Here is a 24,092-nt window from a genome sequence, read left to right on the forward strand (position 1 = left end):
TGAAGTTTCAATATTTTATTCAAGTTTTATTTTAAGTGATGTTAATTACAGCATTTGAAAGGGAGGATCTAATTCCACACAAAATGGAAGACTCTAAAATGTACCCATTAAACTGCTAAAAAATAAACAGACTGGTGAAAATATAACAGAAGTCCAATTTAGATTCCGAGTTTTGTCACCATGTGATTACAGTCACGGAGGCTTCCCAGCTTGCAGCTGGAGCTCTTAGAAGCTATTTCATACTCTGGTGCAAGAGCAAAAAATCACATGAAAGGGAATTAGGTCCTGAATTATTGGCTTTATCACATCCACCTTCTCCACCCCAAAATGGCACAAAAGATACAGCTACCACGCCCTGCAGACTACTTTTGATGTAAAAGAGCTGATAGACTGGGGTAGAATCAGGTCATGAAGATCTGTCTAAAAAAGCCCCTTTCAGAAGAGTTTATACACACCATCAGTGACCTCAGGGTATGATACCAAGATTCAATTCTCAGTAAGTCACAATTTCATTCATTTACTAAATATAAATTTACAAAGTGCCTACAAATTACCAGCTTCCACTTGCAGCCATTTCTAAATTAAAAAAGAAACCTGACATCTCTAGAGGGGCCACCAAGTTCCCCCCAAGTCCACAGCTGAAAGGGCCGATTTTGGAATTGGGTTTCTTCTGTACCTCTGAAAGGGTAACACCTTAAAGCTGAATCATCTTTAACCTGGAAGTCTAACATATTTAGCAATACTTGCGTTCCAGACGTACAACATTGAAAGGTACACTAAATCTGAAGGTAGCTCTGCTGCAAAAGTGTTTAAAATTAAACAATTGTACAATATTCGTTTACGCTTGAAATTCCAGTCCTAGACCAAGCTTGTGGCCACCAGCATTGACATTCTTGCCATCCAGCAGAGCTGATAGCGTCAGTTTGATACCTGCAAGGGGAAAAATCAGAGAGAGCAAAGGGAGAGGGATGGAGGGAAGAGGAGAGAAGACAGAGCAACACACTGAGGAGCGCTCAAGCACAGTGGCAAGACCACACCACATTCAGGACCTGTTCAAGCTGTGTGTGACTAGCAGGGGCACAACCACATGGCCCTTCAATTCCTGTGACTTAACACCATTTGACTAATTAACAGGTAGCCTAGAATGAGCTTATAAAACAATAATTATTCCACAGCTTACCCAAATCCACTTGAGGGACTTACTTTCCTTTTTCCTCTCTTTGTCCCCTGCTACAATTAATCTCTCTACCTTTGGCACCATGCAGGAAGTTCTTTAGCAATACCACCTTGAAATGAAATTCCAACCATGAATCAGACTCCAAGGTCTTATACTGGCATTCCCAGCATGCACACACACAGACACAACTAACTAATGTTTTCCCTAGAATAACTTGATTCTGCCATCAAGATTTTAGATTTCCAGGGTTCAGATACCCAACTTGACCAGACTAATCCCAAGGTGGTATTACCTCCTGTAGCTCTAACACACTGTGGACTGGCCTAGCCAACTGTGCAGGGAAAACCTGCAAACCAGTTTTACAATGGGGATGATTTATGAGCTTGTAGTAAGAATGTGCTGGAAATACATTATCAAGCATTAGGTGCACAGTGGAAAAAAAAAAGATGGAAAATAACCAAAAATGTAGTATGTTAGCCTCAGCCTTTTATTCTACTTACTACTTCTCTCATTTCCAAATGTTTTATAATGACTCTGCACTCCTGTATACACATCTAATTATAAAACTTTATATATGCTCATTTACATTGTGCCATGTTACACGAAATATCATAAAGCAGCAAACCAGCTCCACAGGTTTTTTTTAAAAACAAAGAACTAATTTCATTAATTTTCACAACTAACACATACCTGGCTTTAGGGTCTGAGTGTATCCTAAACCTATCAGGCTGGAGTTGTTCACTTTAGCCTAGTCAAGGAAAAGACAAGACAGAGTAAAAATGTTAACTATTTCACACTTCCATCCCTAAAATGAGTAAGAGCTTTTTAACCAACCTACTCTGAACTTCAGAATCAAATTCTCTTTTTTCATGATCAGTTTGTTTACAGGATTCATTAAATTCAATATGAAATGTATCCAATTTGGGAGCTAGGTTTCACAAGGGAGACTCAATGAGTCAACAAAATTTTTAGTTCAAAGGAAGTTATTTACATTTGATTCCTAAAGGTATGAATGCCTAATTCCATTCATACTGGGTAGGTCTGTATTCAAGTTATAACAGGTAAGGACACCCGCTTACGACCAGACACATAAAAGCCTTCCTTGTAGGAATAGATTTCCTCAAGATCTATTTGTTGGCATCAGGGAAAACAGCAAACGTGAGATGGGTTTTGAGACTTTTTTTTTTTAGGCAGAATATTCTCTTGGAATTTTCTCTTCATGAAAAAGAAAAGCAGAAGTCATAGTGACATCAAGAAAGTTCTGGGCTAGCAAGCCTTAATTTAAAATGCATACTGAGCAAAAGAAAGACTTAGCCACTCACTTTATTTTCAGCACTTAATGAATATGATTAATAATTAAGTTCACTAAAGCAGTTGAGTCAATAACAATTTGCCCTCATTCTTCTGCCTGAATTGTAGGGGAATCTGGGCCTCTTCCTGACCCCTTTTTGGTGAAGTAAGGAGGGGTCAGATGCAGAGTTAGCTCAAGCCATAAGAACACTGAGTCCTGGCAAAAGCTGGAGCTGTCAAAGTGCATGTTTTCCTGCTCAAATGCTGTTTTCAGACCTGACATTTCCCTTAAGAAAGAGTAAAGCAGGGGAAGTAAGACCTCCTGGCAGTCAGTGCACCATCTAGCCGTTTCTTTTTGTTCATACCATCCAAACAATGAGGCCCCTTTTCCTTTGTTTTCAAGTATCTAACATTAAGGGAGCGAAATTCAGTTCCCATTTCAGAAGACTTAAAGTGCACTGTCTGTAAATTACACAAACCAGCCCAGAAACCATCCTGCAACGCAAGATTTCTTCATTCCACCCCAAAAGGGGTACAGGCGGCAGTGCCCTGTGACAAAACAGATGAACTCAACAGGATTTAAAGCAAAAACTGTGTAGCAACCCAAGGGTCCATGAGCAATGTCACACGGTCTGCAAGGTAAGATGCCAACTGAAAATGCCAGGGCCTGATTTCTTAATATGAAATATAGGAGCTGGACAAGAGACTGAAAAATGAGGAGAAGAATAAATATTGAAAACCTTAGGGTTCAAAGTAACCCTCTTTACAGTCTGCAGCATAAATAGGGACTGTTTAGAGGACTCCATAGCAAGCCAGTCTGGTCAAGTCCACGCTCCAGCACTTACCAAGCGTCTGCTCTTGGGGAAGTTACTCAGCCTCTTTGAGCTCCCAGATCCCCATTTGTGAAAACAGGGATGGAAAAATTAAAAAAAAAAAAGGGCACCCACCTCAGATGGGTTGTGAAAGAGTTCGGCACTCAGTTAATCCACATATAATGGGCCCCACACAGTGCCTGGCCCCCACAGTACATACTATTACTATTGTTTTCCTCATTTTTAACTCTTTGCCAGTTAGAAAATCTATGAAAGGAGATTCCAACCTAAGAGTTCAGGTTGCGCATGGATAATGCATTATCCCACAGGTACCCACCGAGAAGCAGGCATCAGGGTCGATCTGATACTTGGCTGCTATTCCAAAGCGAGTATTGCTGTTTCCTGCTGTCCAGGCAAGATTAACTGCCGTCTCCAGCTTCTTGTTCACCTTCTGATAAATAGAGCCACCAAACTCTGTCCCATCATTTCTGCAAACAAGCACAGAACACATGCCAAGCCACCTGGGAAGGTGGGCTGAAGCTGGGCAAAGATGCCCAAATCTAACAGGGGGCAAGGGATTTAACTGATCACACAATACGTACCAAATTACAGGCACTGATATGAATGGAACAGACACGAGAGCCAGGAAGGTTGTGAGGAAGGGAAGGGCTATTTAACCCGTCCCTGGAGCACCCAAAGGCCGCTCAGCCGGCTGCCCCAGCTGTACAGAACCTGAAGGCTGCTTCCAACATATTCTCTAAAACAGAAGGAACAACTTCTATTCTGAGATTCTGGACTCTGAGTGATTTCTTTCTACTGCAGCTAATGTTATTACTTTTATAAATGCTTCTATCATAAATATGGTAAGTGAGGAGAGGAAGCAAATGAGAACAGAACATGGCCAGAAATGGCAAGAGAGGCTGGGCCACTCATGTTCCTCAGAAGGCAGATCATAGTTCTTAGCTGCAGCCACCACCAGGGAGACACAGCCAGAACTGACCCTTGGAGGAGCAGCAATTACCAAAGAGCTTAACCTACATTTCAGACCTGCCCACCTGCGCATACTGTTGCCCCGCTGCAACATTTACAGTCCTAATGGGATGTGAAAATGAACTACTTGCTCCATGACGAAGTGTTTCTATCTTTCAAAAATGGAATGAAACCCAGCTGGCCAAACTCCGTCCTCTCTTCCAAACACACTATATTATACTGACTCCAGCTTCGAGGAATAATCCCTCCCCTCCCTTACAGTCATAAAAAAAAAAAAAAAAGAAAGAAAAGAAACAGTCATAGTTCTGCCTCATCATTTTGAGCATCTCCAGTGGAAATGGTATTAGAAAGAGCTTAGAACTCACTAACCCAAGAACAAATTTTTGCCATTTCATTGCAAACTCTGCTCTTCACCAATACACTCTCCCTAAAGTAGATGCTCATTAAATACATTCTGAATTCTTGTTTTTCCAGAAATTCGGCCGGAAAGACATTGTGCTTCCAGCAAGTACTGAGAGAGCCCAGGCAGCACCTGATGCACAGGGAAACTGACTTCTTCAGAAAGTCCACGCATGCCACAGGATTTGTCCACCTGTGCTTGTCAAAAGTAATAGATTTTTGAATTACTGGTGCAACTCAAATGGGAAAATTTTCTAGGTTTTAAGTATGTTTTTTAAAAACGTCTGATTTTCCAGTATATTATAAAACCAGCAACACTGCTTCCTATATTGAGCTCTCAAAACCATAAACAGAGAGAACTTGTGGAAATCCATCTATAGGAGGCACAAAGAAGTCTGTTACACATCTAGGCCTCTGCAGGCACGGGGGAAACCCAGATTAGTTGTGCCTGCTGTTTCCATGTCAGTTCCAAAGATAAACCATGTCCACCTATTAAAAATCTTGAACCTCAGGTATGTGGGGAAAATAGCTAACAGCCAATCCCCAATTCCAAACCAAGGAAGTACTTTCCATTTCAGTCAAAACTCTAATTTAAAAAACACTTCAATGATTGTGATTTTTTTCCTGACTTTTTTGTATATTACCTACCTTTTCTGACCTTTTTTGGAAGTACATTTCTATCAATTTTAACACATATACAGATTCATGTGACCACCACCATAATCAGGATACACAACAGTTTCACCCCAAACTCCCTCATGCCACCATCTTAGCATCATACCCTCCCCGCCTCCACCCCAAGTACTGGACTGTCTCTAGTTTCCCTGTGACTCTATAGTTGCAAAAGACTCCAAATTTATTATATTGATCCATTATATTATGCTAATTATATCAACTGATTAATTACAGTAGTCCCCTCTAAACCACAGGGAACACTTTCCAAGACCCCCAGTAGATGTTTAAAATAGCAGGTAGTACCAAACCCTATATATAGTATGTTTTTCCTATACATACATACCATGATAAAGTTTAATTTATAAATTAGGCACAGTAGAAAATTAACAATACAAAAAAGAGCTATTTAAACTATGTATTGTAATAACAGTTATGTGAATGTGGTGTCTCTCTCTCTCAAATTATCTTAGTGTACTGTACTCACCCTTTTGATGATGATGCAAGATGATAAAATACCTATGTGATGAGATGAAGTGAGGTGAGTGACGTGCACATTGTGACTTAGCATTAGGCTACTACTGACCTTCTGACCACACATCAGAAGGATCATCTGCTTCCAGACCGTGGTTGACCACGGATAACTGAAACCAAGGATAAGGGGGACCACTGTATAAAATTCCTCAAAAATTTTATTAATGGAAATATTGTCAGTTTAGACACTAACACTATTTACTTGTCTTTGAAGTTTAAGAAATCACTTCTGTAGTGACCTCTAGTGGAAAGAAAGAAATAGGGTGCAGCTGTACCCTACATGTGCCACAGGTGAGTTCAGGTCTACAGGGATTTTATGGATGACATTTTTGTTTCTCTTAACCTAAATCAGCACTCTACTTCAACTCTCGAGCCTGATTACAAGGGGCTCTCTCAAACCTAACTTGTAGTTTTGTCAGCCCTTCACTACACTGTTCAGTAGTTAATAAATTTTTAAGCGCTCTGCCGTACAGAAAAAATACTCTATCTTTAACTGAGATAATCATCTCCTAATTTGTCTGCCATGTCTACATTTCATTTAGCACACCAAGCTGATCCTTGGACACTATACAAAGAGAGAGAGAGAGCAACAGCTTCTGCATTTTGTTAATTGAAACTGAGAAGACCTCCAGTGTCATAAAGCTTCAGGGAAGGGACGGAGACTCCTCTGGACTGACACCATGCCCTTGCTGGCAATGATCAGTCATTCTGTATGTACCAGTGACAACACTTACTGTTCACAGAATAGGAAGACCCTAAGTTACTTCACGAAATGGGTAGGTGGGAAACAGAAAAACATGTGCAAGCTGTTTGGCTCACCTGATTCCAGTGATTAAAAACTGAGCTACAAGAAACAATCCCCTACTCTCGCCCACACTCCTGTGCACTTACACATTGGTGTGAAGCTGGAATTCATCAGTCTTGTAGCCAACTGCAAAGTTGCTCTGGGTCACCCGAGACTTTGCAGTCTCAAAATTCATCTGGTAGCCAGCCAGCCAGCCCTCATAACCCAGCACCAGCGCGCCCCGGATTGAAGGCCCAGCGATGTCAAAATCCACATCACAGCCCAGGTTGATGTGCTCCCGCTTGTACCCTGTCTTGATTTTAGCATTTTTTTTCCTGAAGGAAAATAAATTATATTAAAATTAGAAGCTGACTCACCTTGCAACAACCATGCCAAGAAATACAAATTTTAAAACAATCTCAGTGTAAATATTGGGCCTAGGGGGCCAGTTGGGACCCCAGAGCTCCCTTTAGCAGCTGCTGCACCACTACAGACTGAACACAGCCTCTTTGCAATCGGAACCCAGTCTGCAGAGGTGCCACAAAAACAAAGTGAGAACACAGGCAGGAAAAGCTTGAAAAATCACTTGAAAAAAAAAAAAAGCAAGTAATTTTCTGTTATCTCCTTCTTATGCTTAATTTAGTGGCCCACACAAGCGTTTATTAGAACACCACCATGTAATTAGGGAACAGATGGGTCTTTGCTCTTCTCGTGTCTGTGGAAAAAGATACAGTATATCTGTCATGAAGGCAACTATCCAAACAGCAGCTTTTAGGGAGACCGTGATCTTGCTTTGTGGCTCACTTAGTGAAGAATCCCTTCTAAGGAGTTACAACAGTTAAAACAGCTTTAAATTTGGTATTCATGAGATCCCGGTGAATATTTATGTCAGAGAACTGGGGCCTTGCAGTCATGGAGGTCAGCAAGCCTTGTCTGACCAGATGAGGCAGGAGATCCCAGTCTTGTCTGCTGGCCTCAGATTTGAGGGTTGCACCAGTGCTTCCCTTGCCCACTGCTCAAGATGAAGAATTCCTCAGGAAGGGTAGGTGAGTCATGTCACTTGCATAAATATATTACCACCATGCTTTTTACCAAAAGTCAACAATGGAGACAAGATCACAGCTCTCAAATAAAATTTAGGCTATTTTCACCTGATCGTTTCAGTCATTCAGCTACAAAATAGACATCTCCCGCTGCAAGCTGCCTTCTTACCAGGGACCACAGGAGAAACCAGGTCTGCTCTGAGGCTCAAGGCCTGTGCAGCCCTGCCCACCCCAGCTTCACTCACACTGAGATTAAAGCCTCATCCCCAGCACCCAGACTGTGGGCCCTAAATACCATTCCCTCCAAAGGGAACCAGTTTTCCTCAGAGAAAGAGTGGATTACAGTCCAGGGCAGGAAATGTGCGAGGTAAGCTTGAAGCTGAAAGCTGTCACAGACTCCTGGGCCTGGGAAAGGACCTGGGAGCTGCCCTGAAGAGGCTCTCACAGGCTGCAAATGTGGGACAACGCCAGCATCCTTAAGATTAATATGGGCAATGGACTGAAACAGTTGTGTTCAAATCTAGGAGCCCATAATGACACTCAAAACACACACATCAGCCATCTTTAGACACTCAAAACACACACATCAGCCATCTTTAGAGACTAGAGAACCAATTTATTCTAGAAACAGTCAATAAAAAAGGAATCCCACATTTATGCCACTATTACTATATTAAATGTATCCTAAGGTAACCAAAGAGTTGATAAGAATCTCCTCTTTATAGAAATATTCCACTAATAAATGAAGAAGGAATGACAAAAGTATAGTTATCACCAATTTGTAACCCCTAATGAGTGGATTATGAATGGCATCAAAATACACAGAGAAAACTGGGCCTTCTATATGCACCCCCAAAGGAAGCACATAGCACATTTATATTTTAGCACCACCCCCATCCCTATCCCAAATGGAATCTAAATGTGATGAAGCCTCTAGACATACCAATTCATAAGAAATATGGCAGGCACAGGAACAAGTTAAATGACACCACAGAGATATAAACAGCAAAATGTACTCTATCAAATGATTTAGTCTTAACAAACAAATGGCAAAAGCACAAAAACAGAGAAGGGGAATCTAAAAATTAGGAAATATAGGAGCCATATGAACCAGTTTTTGCGATTTGGCATGGACAATTTTTGATTCTATAAAAAAAATATCATTAAATCTTGTAAATTTGAACAAACTATAGATTTGACAATTTTAAGGAATTACAATTGATTTTTTACAATCTAATGACATTGTGGTTATACTTTTTTAAAAGGAATCTTATTTAAATAAACATGTTGAAATAATTACAGATAAAACTATATGATATCTGTTATTTACTTCAAAATAATCTGAGGGTGGTAGGGCTTAATTAGATATATAAATAAAACATAATTGGCCATGTATTGACAATTATTAAAGCTGGGTGATTGGAACACAATGAGAGTTAAATATACTTTTCTGCACTCTTTGTTTGAAATATGCTATAATAAAACATTTAAAGGTTAAATATTCCAAGTTCTGAACAAAAATTTCAAGGGTCATAGTTGAAAATAAAGTCAACCTTCCCAAGTGACAATAAAACTTGAAACTTTCATCCATATTAGCTGCTGGGCACTTTTACAGGCTTGAAGAGAAGGAGTAACAACAAAATCATCTCTCAATAGGAAAAACTCAAACTAATTCTGGTCTGCCTGATCTTTGGGGGGAAAGTTGGGATTTGGCTCATCCATTTGGCATCAATCCGAGTGGGGTGGTGAATGAAAAGACAGCTGCTGGGAGGCTGACATTTAGAAAGAGAGGGAGACAAGGATATATGTAAAAACTGGGCATCTTACAACCTCTAGGTAGAATGCTGCTGCTGACCACGAAGTATGAGCTGGTGGCAGGGCCTCTGACCAGTGATGCCCCCAGTCACACAAGACCAACTACACTGCGCCTCCACATACTGTCCCACTGGGTTCTGGCCATGGCCACCAGGTCTCTAGGGAGTGCTGGGGCAGTTACTCGGGTTTCTCTGCAGGATTATGCTCTAATGCAGCACTTCCCACCTTTAGAGCTTTTCCTCTTTCCAATACTGTTGGGTCTTTTTAAAGCTATTTAACAGGAGCACTAATGTGACAAGCACCTGAGAGGGGCCTGACTCTGATTTGGGATTAATGAGCTGGTACCTAGACGAGGTCTGCACTCTCATTAGAGGTGGCCTATGCTTAGCTACATACAGAAGGCAGGAGGATGCTTTCCCTGACTATACCCCTCAATCACTTTGGAAAGCCAACTTTCATTTCCATCTTCATCAAGTCATCCAAACTTTCCTCAAATGCTCAGTAGCAATGTGAACACCTTACACCCACTATCTTGGTTTCTAGACACCATTCTTCAATAAAAGAAACCAAAGCTCCTTGGGGAAATGACTGACAGTAGAACTAGAGAAGACCAAGTAGAGGATGAACCTGATACAGCCTCTGAAGGTATGCAAAAAAAAAAAAAAAAAAAAGACAGGGTCTTATCAAAAACACACAGGATGTCAACTTAAAGGTGCTCCCAATGGCCACATCCAAGACAACATGAGTATCAAAATACAGTAATGGATTATAACCCACAGAATAAAACAAATGTCCATGAATCCATATAGATATAAATAATTGATTAAGTGAGTAAGTGAAGCAGAAGAGCTCTTCCTCACAGTTGAATCTCAATTAATAAATGAAGCAGGAATAATGGGACTAGAAGATCACCATTTGCCAAACCTATTTGTTGCAGGCAAGAATCACCAATGAATGTTAATATAGTGAGTTAAAGTATAAGAAATAGAATATTTGCAAAGTCTCAAAGTATTTCCCACAAGATACTTATTACTTACAAAGAGAAAAAGAGTAGCTTTATAGAGAAACCTGGCAAACACCACTTTAATCAAGTGGTCAAAGTTAATTTTACCAGTAAGAAAGCATATTGATATACACCCCGTCATATCATGCACCAGGACAGACACAACACATCATTTCTGTGGTCGTTAAAAATGCACAACTTGAGTTTAACCATGAGGAAACATCAGATATATCCAAACTGAGATTCTACAAAATAACTGGCCAATCCTCCTTAAAAGTGTCAAGGTCATAAAAGACAAAGTAAGACTATGTCCCAGATTAGAGGCAAAGAAGACCTGAAGACTAAATGTAAATGTAGAGTCCTGAACTAGATTATGGACCAGAAATAGGAGATCAGTAGGACAAGAGATTAGTTAACACTATAATATCAACACCAATTTCCTGGTTCTGATAATTATGTTACAATTACGTAAATGCTAACATTAGGAGAAACTGGATGTAGAATGTAAGGGAACTGCACATGTTACTTGTGCAACATTTCTATATATGTTAAGTATAAAATTATTTTAAAATAGTTAAATTTAAAAAACAAAAACAAAAACCTTTCCTCTTAAGCATATTACTATACAGGACCTGGAGACTTCTCTGCAACCTCCCAAAGGTAGTGGGAAATTCCTTACAAATTCCAAAGTGTGTGCCATCTCAGGGTAGCAAGCAAAAATCCTAGGCAGCAAATTCAAGCATGTGGGCATATCCTTCAGCCCCCTAGGCCTATCAAAGGGTCTTTCCAGATAACTTCCCCCATCACAGCAGGGTGCCTGGGGGAAGTAGACAAGCATGAGACCAAATGCTCCTGCAGGAGAAACTACAACAGAGATGAGAACAAGAGTAAATTCAGTTCCTGGCCAATGGCATTCAGATCATCCATAACGAAGTTATAAAAAGACTATACCTCCAGAGGCAAGAGCCCTGTCTGCCCAGACCCCTGTAGTCACCATACACACAGTACAGGGCCTCAACTCAGGAGACCGTCCCTCTAGTAAACATCTGTCAGAAAGGAAAAAAGGAAGGAGAGAGAGAGAGAGAGAGAGAGAGAGAGGAAAATAATAGGGAATGGCAAAAAAGTGAAATTCGTAATGCCACTGAACTGCACACTTAAAGATGGCTGAGAGGGTAAATTTTATGTGTATCTTACCACAATTTTTTTAAAAAACTAAAAAATGAAATTCAGTACATGCCATCCAACAGCATGCAAAACAAACTTCCCCAAGTTGAGGAGACCCACACTCTGAGTAGAAAAAAAACATAAGTGTACTCGAAAAGAGAACAACTCCACCTCCTCACTCTGAAAAGCGCCCAGGAGCTAAGGCACAGCAACATGCCATCTTGCCTCCTGATCTGCCCAATAACCATCAAGCAGCATTAGCGTGTGGCCAGAGGCCTCAGACAAAAAGGGCACCCGCAGGAACCACCCTGCAGTTGAAGCCCACACATTCTCAGTGTCACTAGTGGGAAGCTGGGGTAAGTCCCTCCAAGCCTCAAAAATGGCGCTGGTAACAGTAACCGGTTAGCCCCAGCTTCCAAGTGTCACCTGCTGCCCTTGTGTGTTGGCCACTTACATTACCAGTAGCCTCACTCACATAAAATGGAGCATTACTGGGCCAGAAATATTGAGGCCCTCCACAGCTGAGGAGAGAACAGTAACAGACAGTGTAGAACCTTACTATAAAACACTGCTGAATGTCCTTGCAGAGATAACAGATGAGATTCTTACCCAGTGTTTGGTGAGAAGGATGAATCAAAGGTCAGCTTCAGTCCATGTGCAAGCTGAACAGAAAAGAAATTTGCCAGCAGGTTTAGTCATAAGGCAGGCCCAAAGATGTCCAGTAATAAAACTGACTTTTTGCAGGCAACCATTACCTGATCTTCCACAGTAATCTCCGTGCCTAGTGTGTTGTCTGTGTTCCATTTCTCTGTAAACGTCAGACCGTATTCGGTCCACCTGTACTTGGTTTCCAGACTGCCCGTCACTTTGGTGGTCTCAGTGTTGGCTGAACCTGAGCTTGTAAATTCCTTCAGAGGAGAGAGGGAGAGTCACAGCCTGCTCCACACCAGCACTTCACTTTGCATCATGCCACCCTACACAGACTTTCCTTCCCTCTATGCAAGAAATGAGACCCTGAATGTGTGGGGACAAAGGTTAATTCCATAATTCAATTAGATATTTAAGTACAGAAGGGGCTATAGGAGTCTGCTAATTAAAGGACTCTTACGGGGAATTCTTTATCAGGACAGCTTAGCTTCCTGCCTCCCCTGTAAAACTTTAGTCTAGACAAGAAGGCACTCCTCCTGGTGCCAGGCAGCCTCCAGCCTAGCACAGAGCAAAAGCATTGGATATAGCTGACACCACAGTAATTCAACCCAAAACTTCTTCCTTCCAAAAACCACCATGTGCACAGTCTAAAAGGGACTACTGAGATTTACTTTTTTAAAATAATTATGTGGCATTTAACACAGGTCAATTGTGAAATAAAAAACACAAGGAAAAATGAATCAGGCCTGCTCCCTATTCCTGTGAGTATTAACAGCTGCTGAATTGGGGACCTCCTTAGGGAGGGGGTCCCTGGACCACCCATCCCACAGAAAATACAATGAATGTAATGACCACAAGTTGGCACAGTTAAGTCCTTTTATTTGACTGCCACCCAGGACATGGCAGTTATTTGCTGATCTATAATAATCCCCATGCTCCATTGGGGACAGACAACTTACCAGTCCATTCTCAGACTTTGTTTTCAAATCAAGTTTTATTAAGCCAAATCCTAAAGACAGAAGACAGTAACTGTTAACAGGTTAAGTACGTAACCTTAGAGCAGCACCTCTGCCCCGCCTGACACTGTTGCACAATGTCACAGGTGTGGAGGGCCTGTCTCCACTGTTTGCTGCCTGCCCATGTGCGGAGCTCAGGTACCATGAAACTGACAGACACAACAGGCACAGGCTCCCCTGGTGCCCCACCTGTGCTCCCTGCAGAGTCTGACAGAAAGGTTCCTGACAGCATGGGCATGTGCCTAAGGACAGGCGACATTTAGAAACCATACTCTACTGAAGCAGCATATACAGAGCTGCTCCCACGCCTGGGAGAGGAAACAAAAATGTCCACTTGCCTGCAGCAATTCATAAACCTGCCCCTATGGCGCACACAACCAAAACTGCGTTACTAGCCATAGACGGCATACCTTTTACCCTTGACGTGAAAAATTCTAAGAGCTGACTGACCCAGTTCTCTCAAACTGTGATGGGTAAAATCCCAAACACACCATCCCAGTCTGAGCGGAAAGCCCGCTCTGTGCAACACTCACCATAGCCCTTGGTAAAGACGTCCCTGGCAGATTTGCCAAGATCAGCATATGTGGGAGGCACAGCCATCTTCTGCTACAATAAAAGACCTATCAGAATACATTGGTAATTACAGAAATTAACTTTCTACCATAAAAATTATTAGATATAATTAACAACCAATAAAAATCATCAGCACAGAGTTCCAGATGCCTCATTCTCCCAGGTATGGAGAGAGAAGCCTGTGTTGTCTCGTATTTCCTTTGCAGCCAGGGCTTGACACACCCAATAAATGTTTGTTGACAACAGATCAGCCTGACTTTAGACCTCTTCTCTTCTGCACCCCCAAGCACTGAGCACAGGCCCAGAAGGTAGTAGGAGTTAGTAAATATTTGTTGAATTACTTAATTGTCAAAAACACATTCCTATGAGCCAGCTACTTAACTGAATTGCAAGACTCTCACCAATAAAACATACCTTCTTACAAAATGTTGACTGCTAGGACATTATTAAATGCATCAATTAAAAATCAGAGCTTTTCATGGTAACCTATTTTCCACATGGTTCTGACTATATTCATTCAACAAATATTTATGGAGAACCTACTATGTGCCAGAATGGACCCAACTCTTCACAAAACTTTTGCATTTTAGGGGAATGCACTTTCAGAGTATCATATTCCTCACAGAGATAGAGTAAAGCCTAACTAATTGGGCAACTCTTCACATGGAGGGAATTGCAACCACATGCTCCCCCAAATTTAATTTAAATAAACATTTATTGAGCTCCAATGTGACTATTTTTAAAACCAACTATCAAAGTATTATTTGGGATTACTGCATATCACTAAGTCAGTCAACAAGCATTTATTAAATATCTCATTATTCAAAGGCAAGTATTTCAAGTAGTCCTTGCTCTAAAGACCACACTGAGTCCCTGAGAGGCTTTGTTTTGACATGTTCTGAACACAGAACTAAAATCCTAATCTAGGATAGCATATGTTGTGTGCTTCACCCAGGAGGAGAGGGGCCATGAGACAGCCCATCTTCTGCATCTCCAAAACCATTACCTTCAATTAGCCAGGAATTAAATTAACCCAAGGACAGGTCCATTCATTTTTAAATTACAGTACATATACCTAAATTGAGTCTACATGTTGCACCTGATCAGACTGCAACCATGGGCAACTCAGTCCACATTAGAGTTGGGCACAAAGAACATGGGGAAAGATCTATTTCAAGCTACCCCCACTGGCTCTCTCAAGACTGGGGACTCTCCTCCACCAACCTGTTGCCCTTCCACTGAAAACAAACCCACAGGCACACCCACTCCAGACACAGACGAGAAAAAAGCTGGGTTCTCCAGAAATACCCTCTTGTGTAAGGCATATGCCCAGCCCCTGATGAGCCTGGTCCTTCCCAGGAGAAGCAAAGGAACAACCCCGCCCCGAGGAAACCCGCAAAACATCTCAGCAAAGGGCCCAGAACGATCTCCACCCCCTCAACAGCTAACAGGTATGTGGACCAAGCACCCCTCTTCCGTGCTGACCCTCGCCAGCTGGGGCACAAACTCAGCCCAGGGTGAGAAGGTAAGTAGTCCCTGGGTCAGCTAAGACCTCCCTGAACCACAGGGCCCAGGACCTGCCTCACCAGACACAAGCAGCTTTCACATCTGGACTGGTCCACCCCTCAGGGAAAAGGTAGAACACTCAACATTTAATGTTTCCCAAATGACCTCCCTCATCACTAATCCCTAACACCCAAAAAGCAAAGCCACCTGTCAACAAACCCTCCACCCACAGCAAGCATCACCCTAAAGAACATGGCCACTAAGCAGATGACCATCCCAGGACAAGGAAGCTGGGACGGCAAACGGAGCTGAGACCGGGCCAGGCTCTACCTGTGGCCCAGCTCAGCACTGGGCAGGGAAGATGCCCAGAAACCAGTGGCTGAGTGGAGCCAAACCCACCTGGACCTGAGGCGACACCCACCACCAAGGGCAAGGGGCCGCCTCCCCCTTCACTGCAGGTGCCCACCGCTGTGGGCTGTGACTTTCCCCTTCTGCGTTTTTGTGCAGTCTTCCTCTTTCCCCAGCCTCATCTTCTGCTGCATTTACCTGTCAGGCCTGAGGCAACTGTGCCTCTGAGCAGCTTAGCTCTCTTATAGCACCCAGAAAACGCCCGTCTTACACAGGTCTCAGCACCTGCTCCAAAAACTGATTTATTGTAGGAATAATGATTTCTAGTCATGTTTTCTCAGTCCAGGTCTAGAGGGAAGAGAACGTGGCCTCCTGTTTTCTTACTTAACACCCAGCCTGCACTGACTTGGAGGCTGAACCCTGGCCCTGGCCCCTCCCTCTACCTGGATCAGCTCCAAACTGCTCACCGCTCAAGTCTGCAGCACCTGCCCCAGTTCCCTTCAGAAGCCTGGCCTCCAGAGGCTGAGCGTGCAGGTGGGCACCCTGACATGGTCAAGGCAGCCAGCCCCGGACAGATGGAAGTCAGAAGGGTGCCTGGGGAAGGCTGGACCCCAGGTCTCTGCCTGGGTCATGGCTTCAAGGCAAAGCACGGTTCCCAAGGACAAGTGGGAAGTGAGAGATGGGCAGGCCTGCCTACAGTCACTGATGACTTCAGGACCATTAAGTCACACCAGGAGACAAGAGTCCCTGGTTCCCCTCCACTGCCTACCTGCCTATCTATCCAACCATTCCCCGGCTAACCCTGAACAGATTACCAAGACCTTGAACAGATTATGCAAGCTCCACTCCAGTGAGGAATGAAAATCCAGCCCATAGTGGAATCTCAGAGGAGAGAGATAGGATATCATCCACCATTGTCTGTGCTAACACTTACATAACCTCCATCTTGGGGCGACATATCCTTGATTCATCAGCTGCCTGGCAGTGACGGCTGCTCTGTTCTCAGCACCCTCACTACCCCCACAAATGCATATGTACCCCCAAATCACACCCTTGAACTCTAAGCATCTCAGAGCCTGTCATGCATAAATGTATCTGAAATATGGAAAAAGCTATGTGTACAAAGATGCCAAGGCCTAGCACATAGCAGGTATTCAATATAAATGTCTGTTTAATGAGTAATGCACAATGAGCATCGAAGTATCTTTTATAGTAGGAAAAAAGAGAAACTTAGTATCTGACAACTGAGACTAAGTAAAAGACAATGTAACCAGGAAGCAGGAGCTCCCTCTGCAGGGAAGGCGCAGCACCACCAAGGATGCGGTGGGGAGACACACACCCTCTACTAGCAATCACCAACCTTGGCCTAAGGAGAGCTGAGTTCAGGCAGAGGAGACCAAGTGCCTTCAGAAGTCAGCACTGCGATTTCTGACCTCAGAACCAAAAGTAGACTTTTTTTTAATGAGCCTCAGTGGGCCACTTTGGAGTGACTAACACATCTGTGTTTGGGAAGCTCACTCAACCAGACTGGCCAAAAATATAAATGACATTATCTACTGTTGCTGTAGAAAGTGATCACTCCCATTCCACACCAAATGGGAATACTATGTATAGTACGACCCCTTTGGAGCCAATTGCTTTGCAGTGCCTAAGAGGGCATGCATCAACCCTAGGCAATTCTACTGCTACGAACCCATCCCCCAGTTGCACCCAAAGCATCCAAAGATGTGTACATGAGGATGCTCACTGCAGCATTATTTGTAACACAAAACCCAGGAGCAACCAATAGGGAAATAAGTAAATAAAAATTAAGGTACTTGCAAACTCAGGAGTACCATGTGGTAATCAAAAAGAATGAGGTGGCTTTATATGTGGGAGCAAAGCAAGCTAGCTATAATACAGCTACATGAGAAAAGCAAGTCAGAGAAAATATGGTATTCCATATAATTAAAGGACAACCATTTTACATACATATCGTTACATGTCCACACATTTGTGAATGGACAGAAAAGCGTGTGGAAGGATATGAACCAACCTGTAAACTGTGGCTGCCTCAGAGCTGCTCCTGGAAAGGTAAGGGGGTTTACAAAAGGAAGGGAGTTAAAATAGGAATTTAATTTTTTATTCTACTTCATTATTTAAGTTGTTTGTGTACACTGCTTTTTTTTTTCTAGGACAGAAAACTTAAAGACCCACCAACATGTCTGAAAACGAGCCGTGTTAACTTAGCAATGCCGCATAAAAAGCTGTTGCAATGGAGGTGCCAGAAGGAAAAGCTCTATGGAAGGTGTTTAGACTGGTTCCAAAGACAAATGCAAATTATACTGAGATGGCAAGATTAACAGCCAAGGTCTATTCCGAGGCAGGGCAATCGTCAGATACAACTGAGAGGAGTGGGCTTCTCCATGCACCAAGCACCCACCAGAACCCCTTTTCAGAAATATGCTCTTTTCTCTGCACAGGCTCCCTCAGAAGGAGCCAGGCCAGGAAGTCTTAGTGCCCCAGAGAGCCAACAGCCACTGCAGTGGTTGACACAGGAAGCAGGGTAGCCATGAGTTCCCAAGGCTCAGTAACAGTTGGGAGGAAAAATCTTCTGAGCACTAGAACATGCAATACATTGAGAGACAACATCTTCACAGGCAAAGGTATAGCAGGGCCCATGTGAGACTGCTGTGGAAGGTGTAACAGGACCAAGACCTGAACAGCAGGAGTCACTCTGCCACAGTGCCCCTTCAGGTGCCCAGGCAGCAGGGCACAATGACTACCAGAAAGAGCTATGAGCCCAGCAGAGATTCTAGCCAGCACCAGGCTTTACTAGCCGCTTGACTTTAGACAAGCCACTTACACTCCCAAGTTCTCATTTTGCTCACCTATAAACTGAGGCTAACAGTAGTGCCTTTCTCAGGAGCTGTTACAAGGATTAAGTTAAATGGGTAGAGCACACAAGAACTGCACACAGGGAGTGCTCAAGAAATTGTAGTTGTAACCACAATCCATTATTCCAGATATTCTTTGATTGCCCCTCCAGACCCACCGTCCCCCTCCAACCTGCTGTATGCCCCAAAAGCTGATCATTATGGACTGTTATCAATGGCTTATGGTCAGCCAACAGGAGACACAAGCAGAAGATGGGAGAGTAAGGTTAGGGTACTTATCCCCCAGACTCCCCAACCCACGTGGTAGGACTTTGTGGGCAGTGACTACTTTCCTCTACCTATGAGGCCCCCTCCTGTTTCCAAAGGACTTTGGGGCCACACCCTTGTCAGGTGTCCCACACTCGGCCCACACCTTTGCAATTGATCCTTTTGTGATCCATAAATGATCCCATTATTCTGTCTTTGACTACCCCAGGTGAGTGAGCATCCGATTCCGGCAAGGACCTCAACCCACAGAGCAGTCGTCACCCTCACCCTCATCCTCACCCTCAAGGATTCCCCTTAGGAGTGGGGAATTGTAGGAAAGCCTTTAGCTCTGCTGTTTCTCTAGCAGCATTCTAGGTCATCTGTCAGGACAGAACTGGGCCAGTTTATAGGGGGAGCATTAGACTAGCCAGCCAGAAATTAGAGCAATAGCGCCTTCCCCCCCCCCCCTCCTACTCAGGACCAGGAGGAACAACTTTCCCAGCAGGAGGCCAGCCCAGCCCCCAAAGCCCTTATGTGAAGCTAATAGCATCAGGAGCTCCCTCCACATACGTCCCACACCCCACACTTTCTCACCAGAAAGAGGCAGCCCAGGAGAAAAGTGCCTGGTTGGGTCTCCAGGACCTGGCAAAGCTGATGCCCCACACTCTGGTAGCAGGCCTATGCCCCAGGGCAGCTGTCCTCCCCTCCCCCTTCCACAACAGTTCACACAGGACAGCCAGCTTTCCAGGCGTTGCTTCTATTTTAAAACACCCTGAGAGCTGGGCCACCACCAACACAGCCTTCTCCTAGACTCATGAGAATGTAGCTGACATGGGGGCAGCCTACCTGCCACCCATCGAGAAGCCACGGGCTGACAGGCAGCATGCCACGGTGGGGGTCTCAGGAGCTCACAGGGCTCCTGGCCTAACCTCAGGCACCTGGGGCCTTGCTGCCTGGCTTGACCCAGTGAGGTTAAAATAGACAGTGCTTGGGCAGGTAGACAAAGGAATGAACCTGAGTTCCAGTTCCACTGCACCACTAGCTAGATAATGTGACCTCGGGCAAATCACAACCTATCTACACCTCATTTTTCTTCAGCTCTAATATAGGAAAGAGTACCTGACTCAGCATCATTGTGAGGACTGAATGAGACTGAATAAAAAGCACTTGGTACAGTGGCTGGTATCTGTAAGTATGAAACAAAGATAGTGTTCTCTTACAGACTTTCTTTTTTCAAGTTTTTAATTTATGTTTCTTATTGTAATTATGGCTGCTGTACATTTGCCAAAAGGTCACCCTGAACCACAGGGTCCAGTGTCCTCCCTGACCACAAAGAGGTATTGTTCAGCTGAATACTGCCCAGCCAAGTCCAGGAAGAATGCCTCCCACCTCATCCCAGGGAAAGCTGACCCTTCTCCTGGTAGACACCCAGTGTCCTTGCAACAAACAGGGGTGCCTCCACTGACCACTGACAGCTAGTCTACACCCAGCTGTGCACACCCTCACTCTAACAAGTGTAAAAGAACACTTTCCCTCTGAACAGTAAATTCTACTTTCCAAAAGGCATTCACAATGGCCCCTTGAGTGGCAACTGCAGTGCGAAAGCACCAGGGCTGGAGCTACTCTGACCAGGCCTTGAATCCCAATTCCACTCCTGCTGAGCTACATTACCACACCTCTCTGTGCTCAAGCCTCCTGACTCATGAAATGGGAACAGCCCCTCCCTCTTAGGATGGTGAATTCAACATCACTGAACCTACTCAAGCCCCCAGTGGGGTCAACCGTGACAATGACAGTCACAGTGGAGATGCTGAGGAACAAGGAGGTGGCCTGGCCTGTGCTAGGCACTGTGGACCTTGTCCAAGATGTGTTGTGAGCTCAGTCTGCTCTCCAGACTCTTCAGCACAGTCCTGGGTAAAGATTCCCACTCACCCTCATCCCCCAGAGAGCAAGCCATAAAATGAGGACTGTGCCCAGGCCCAGCTGCAGATTCCACTGGCCACCTTTCCTCAGTGGCTACCAGAGGAGTCTGTGGGGAGCCCAAGGCCCAGACCCTCCAAGCACCCCAAGGGGCTGCCTGCAGGCCTGGGCTGGCTCTCAGCAACATACATGCCTCTCTCGGTCACTACCTCTAAACACGTCACACCATGAGAAATTCCATCAAGGGCAAAATGCACTTCAGTGTCTCAGGAGCATCTTACCAATAAAGATTGGAGGGGAACACCCTTCATTACCACCAGCTTGTACGTCACTGTCCACATCTATCTAGTGCCCAGAAGAACCAGAGACCCACAGCCAACACCTCACCATATGGTCGTCCTGAGCCTCTATGTCTGTGTCTACCAATAGCTCCTGCCTATAACCTACAGAATAGTAGAAAAAAAACTAAGACATCAGCCTCCCAGGGCCAAGCACTTTATTCAGGATAATTCCAGCATAAGACAATGACCCACCATCGCAGAGGAAAGAGGCACCAGGCTCCAGGCCTTTAGGAGAATCCTATTCACCCATGTCACCCTCCCCTGCAAGTCCAGAAACACCAGTTCAGCAAGTTTCCCATATGATTTGGAAGTCAGAGAAAGCAGTTATTTCAAATTAGGAAACAGTTTTGCCTCTTACTGCTCTAGGGCTATACATACCATTGCAGCTCTTTAAATATTTGTGACTCTGCTAGGCAAGGCTATTTTCTGAAAGTGAGTGACATGTGTGCGTCCCTCAGAAAGGATATCCAGGATCAAGGAACTACAGTCTGGGCCTGCAGCCACTCCACATGCCCATTTAGTAATTCCACAAACACTTAATGAGTACCTACTATAAGCCACATGCTGAAATGGCAAAAAACTATCCTATCAATAAGGGTTCATTGACTCCTAGGTAAAAAGCAAAGAGTGCATTTACCCCCACAGACCCTTCTCAAGTACCTACCACATGCCAGGTGACCACTCCAGGCACTGAAAACAAAACTGCACAGGGCTTAAACCTGACCTTGTAGGAACTCAGTCCAGAGCTGGAGTGCAGAGAAAGAAGGCAGTCTACCCTGGCCTTGCCATCATTATATTGGGCAGAGGAGCCCATTTCCTTATCTCCTCTGGAGAGGGGAGGTGGTCAAGGGGATGGGGACCCTAAGCGGTACATGCCTAGGCTTAGCCCAGGTCTGCACTCATTTTCAACTTCCTGCTCCAGCCTGACCATGTCTGTGTGTAAACTTAAAAGGTTTCTCATGAATTATCCTGAAAGTTACTGGCACCCAAATTCTTAATAATAATGTTCAAACTAACTGGAGATACTCTTATTGAGCCCTTTCCAGAACACCATGTGGAGCAAAATGGTCTGCTAGGGACAGGCTAGATCCTCCCAAAAAGTCTCAAGGGTAAGTGTCAAGGTTTCTGGGGGCCTTCTCCTTGTCAGGCACTGTTGTGAAGCCTTTGCATCAGGTCATTTTATTCGACCCAAAACCCAACAAAGGAGAGGTATAATTGCTCCCATTTTACAGATGAGTAAACAGAGGCTTGGTATCTTCCCAGCTATGTGACCTTGGATAAGTCACTACTAGCATTGCAGCCCTCAAATCCAAAGGGCTCTGAACCAGTTTCGTGGACGCACAGCCACATCTGGCAAGTGAAGGAGCAACAGAACCAGGAATCCCACCTAAAGCCAAGGAAGCCACATGTCTCCCAGTGAGGCTTCCTTTTCCAAGGCCTAACCTACCGTCCAGGCCCCAGGCCCGGCTTCTGCGGCCCAAGTCGACTCTTGGCCTCCCCGTCTTCCCCGGAAGGCGCTGGCACCGCGCAGGCAATGCCTGGCGCCAGCTTTTCCAGGCGTGGACAGGAAAGGCCGGACAGGGTGTGCGGGGCTGGGGGCGGGGAGCCGCGGTCGTCAGTGACCCCAACCGCGTGGCGACGGCGTGGTCCGGGTCTGCAGGCCCAGCAGGCAACCGTGGGCGGCGGGCGGGTCCCTACCCGCCTCGCGCTGGCGTGAACCGGGGCCAGAGGGCGCCGCCAGGGAAGGTCACCTAGACCAGCAGTCGGCCGGGCCTCCACGCGGCGGCCCGCGCCCTTCCGCCCGCAGGTCCCGGCTGGCTCTACCCCCGGCCGCCTCCGGGTGCCCGGACTCTCCCCCGCCCCAGCCCGCTCGCCGCCGGCGCGCGCGGCCTGCTCTGCCCGCCGCTGACAGGCCGGGCCCGGGCGGGCCGCTCCCGCTGCCTCCCTCCGGCCGGTCCCCCGGCCCCCGGCCCTCGCCCGGTCCCCCCCGCCACCTCCTCCCCTCCCACACCCCAGGGTCCCGGTCAGCGGCGCAGGCAGAGCCCCGACCCGTTCCCCCAGCGCCTACCTCACGGGAGGTGCAGCGAGCTAGGCGGCGGCTCCCGCGGGGGCTGCAGCGCGAGAGCCAGCAAGCGGCGGTGCCGGGGGCGGGACGACGCGGAGGGCGGCGGCGCGGACCCGCCCCGATCCTGCGCGCCCCGCCCACGAGCTCCGCCCCCTGGGTCCGCCCCGGACACCGCCCAGTCCTGCGCGGAGTCCGGCTCTGCCGCGCAGGGTCCCGTTCACCTTCCCGGGCCCCTCAGGCTCCGTAGCGATTTGTGTGCCCACGGGCGTGGGCGGGCACGTGTGGCTGCCCACGTGCGCCCGGGACGGCAGGACGGCGCGGGGCTGAGTGCGCATGGTGTGTGCGTGCGTCGGGACACGCGTGTTGCCCGCCCGCCCCCTAGTCAGCCATGGGGCTGGAAATCCCGCCCGGCTGGAAGCGTTCGGGAGGAGGACCTTCCGGTTCGCCGAGCTGTGGCCTGGTGTCTGCCGCGCTAAAGGGCCTCCCGCGACTCCTGCTCGGCCTCGGGGCTGGGAGTGGATGTGCAGGCCGGTGCTGGACCAGGGCGTGGCCTGAACGGACGAGGTGATCCCCGGGCTCCCACAGCCAAGCCCGCGCGGGGTGTGAAATCGGGCTCCATACCCCAGGAGCAGGCCAGGGCCGGGGCACTGGACGCCCGAGGCGGCGTGGATACCGAATAGCGGCCGGGACAGTTGCTGCTTCGCTCCCGAGAAGCTGTTTCCCTAGCCTCGAACCCCGCCTCACGCTGCGCCCGGGTTTCAGAGCCCTGCGGTGGCCCGGGACGACGCGCCCAGAACTCCCCTGTGGGCCGAGTTTGCGCTCCAGATGAGCAGTTTTCCCCCGTAGCGAAGCTGCTAGCGGTCATTTTCG

General features: G+C 46.0%; 1 protein-coding gene across 4 annotated transcripts; it reads right to left on the reverse strand.

Moving 5' to 3' along the window:
• Positions 1 to 23,372, reverse strand: VDAC1 (voltage dependent anion channel 1). Of its 4 annotated transcripts, XM_073221575.1 has the most exons (10): positions 23,226 to 23,328; positions 17,810 to 17,839; positions 13,881 to 13,953; positions 13,291 to 13,340; positions 12,439 to 12,591; positions 12,293 to 12,345; positions 6,766 to 6,993; positions 3,617 to 3,767; positions 1,868 to 1,925; positions 1 to 930 (listed from the first exon to the last, which is right to left on the reverse strand). In XM_073221575.1, exons 3-10 carry the CDS (start codon positions 13,945 to 13,947, stop codon positions 839 to 841), a joined length of 852 nt encoding a protein of 283 aa, XP_073077676.1. In that variant the 5' UTR covers positions 13,948 to 13,953; positions 17,810 to 17,839; positions 23,226 to 23,328; the 3' UTR covers positions 1 to 838. The 4 variants fall into 4 exon arrangements, with proteins under 4 accessions (XP_073077676.1, XP_036871900.1, XP_036871901.1 ...); XM_037016005.2 differs by lacking the exon at positions 17,810 to 17,839 and having other exon boundaries at positions 23,226 to 23,372; XM_037016006.2 differs by lacking the exon at positions 17,810 to 17,839 and having other exon boundaries at positions 13,881 to 13,950; positions 23,226 to 23,313.
• Between the last annotated feature and the right edge of the window lie 720 nt (positions 23,373 to 24,092).

The sequence above is a fragment of the Manis javanica genome, chromosome 14, assembly GCF_040802235.1.
Source record: "Manis javanica isolate MJ-LG chromosome 14, MJ_LKY, whole genome shotgun sequence".
NCBI classification, from domain to species: domain Eukaryota; kingdom Metazoa; phylum Chordata; class Mammalia; order Pholidota; family Manidae; genus Manis; species Manis javanica.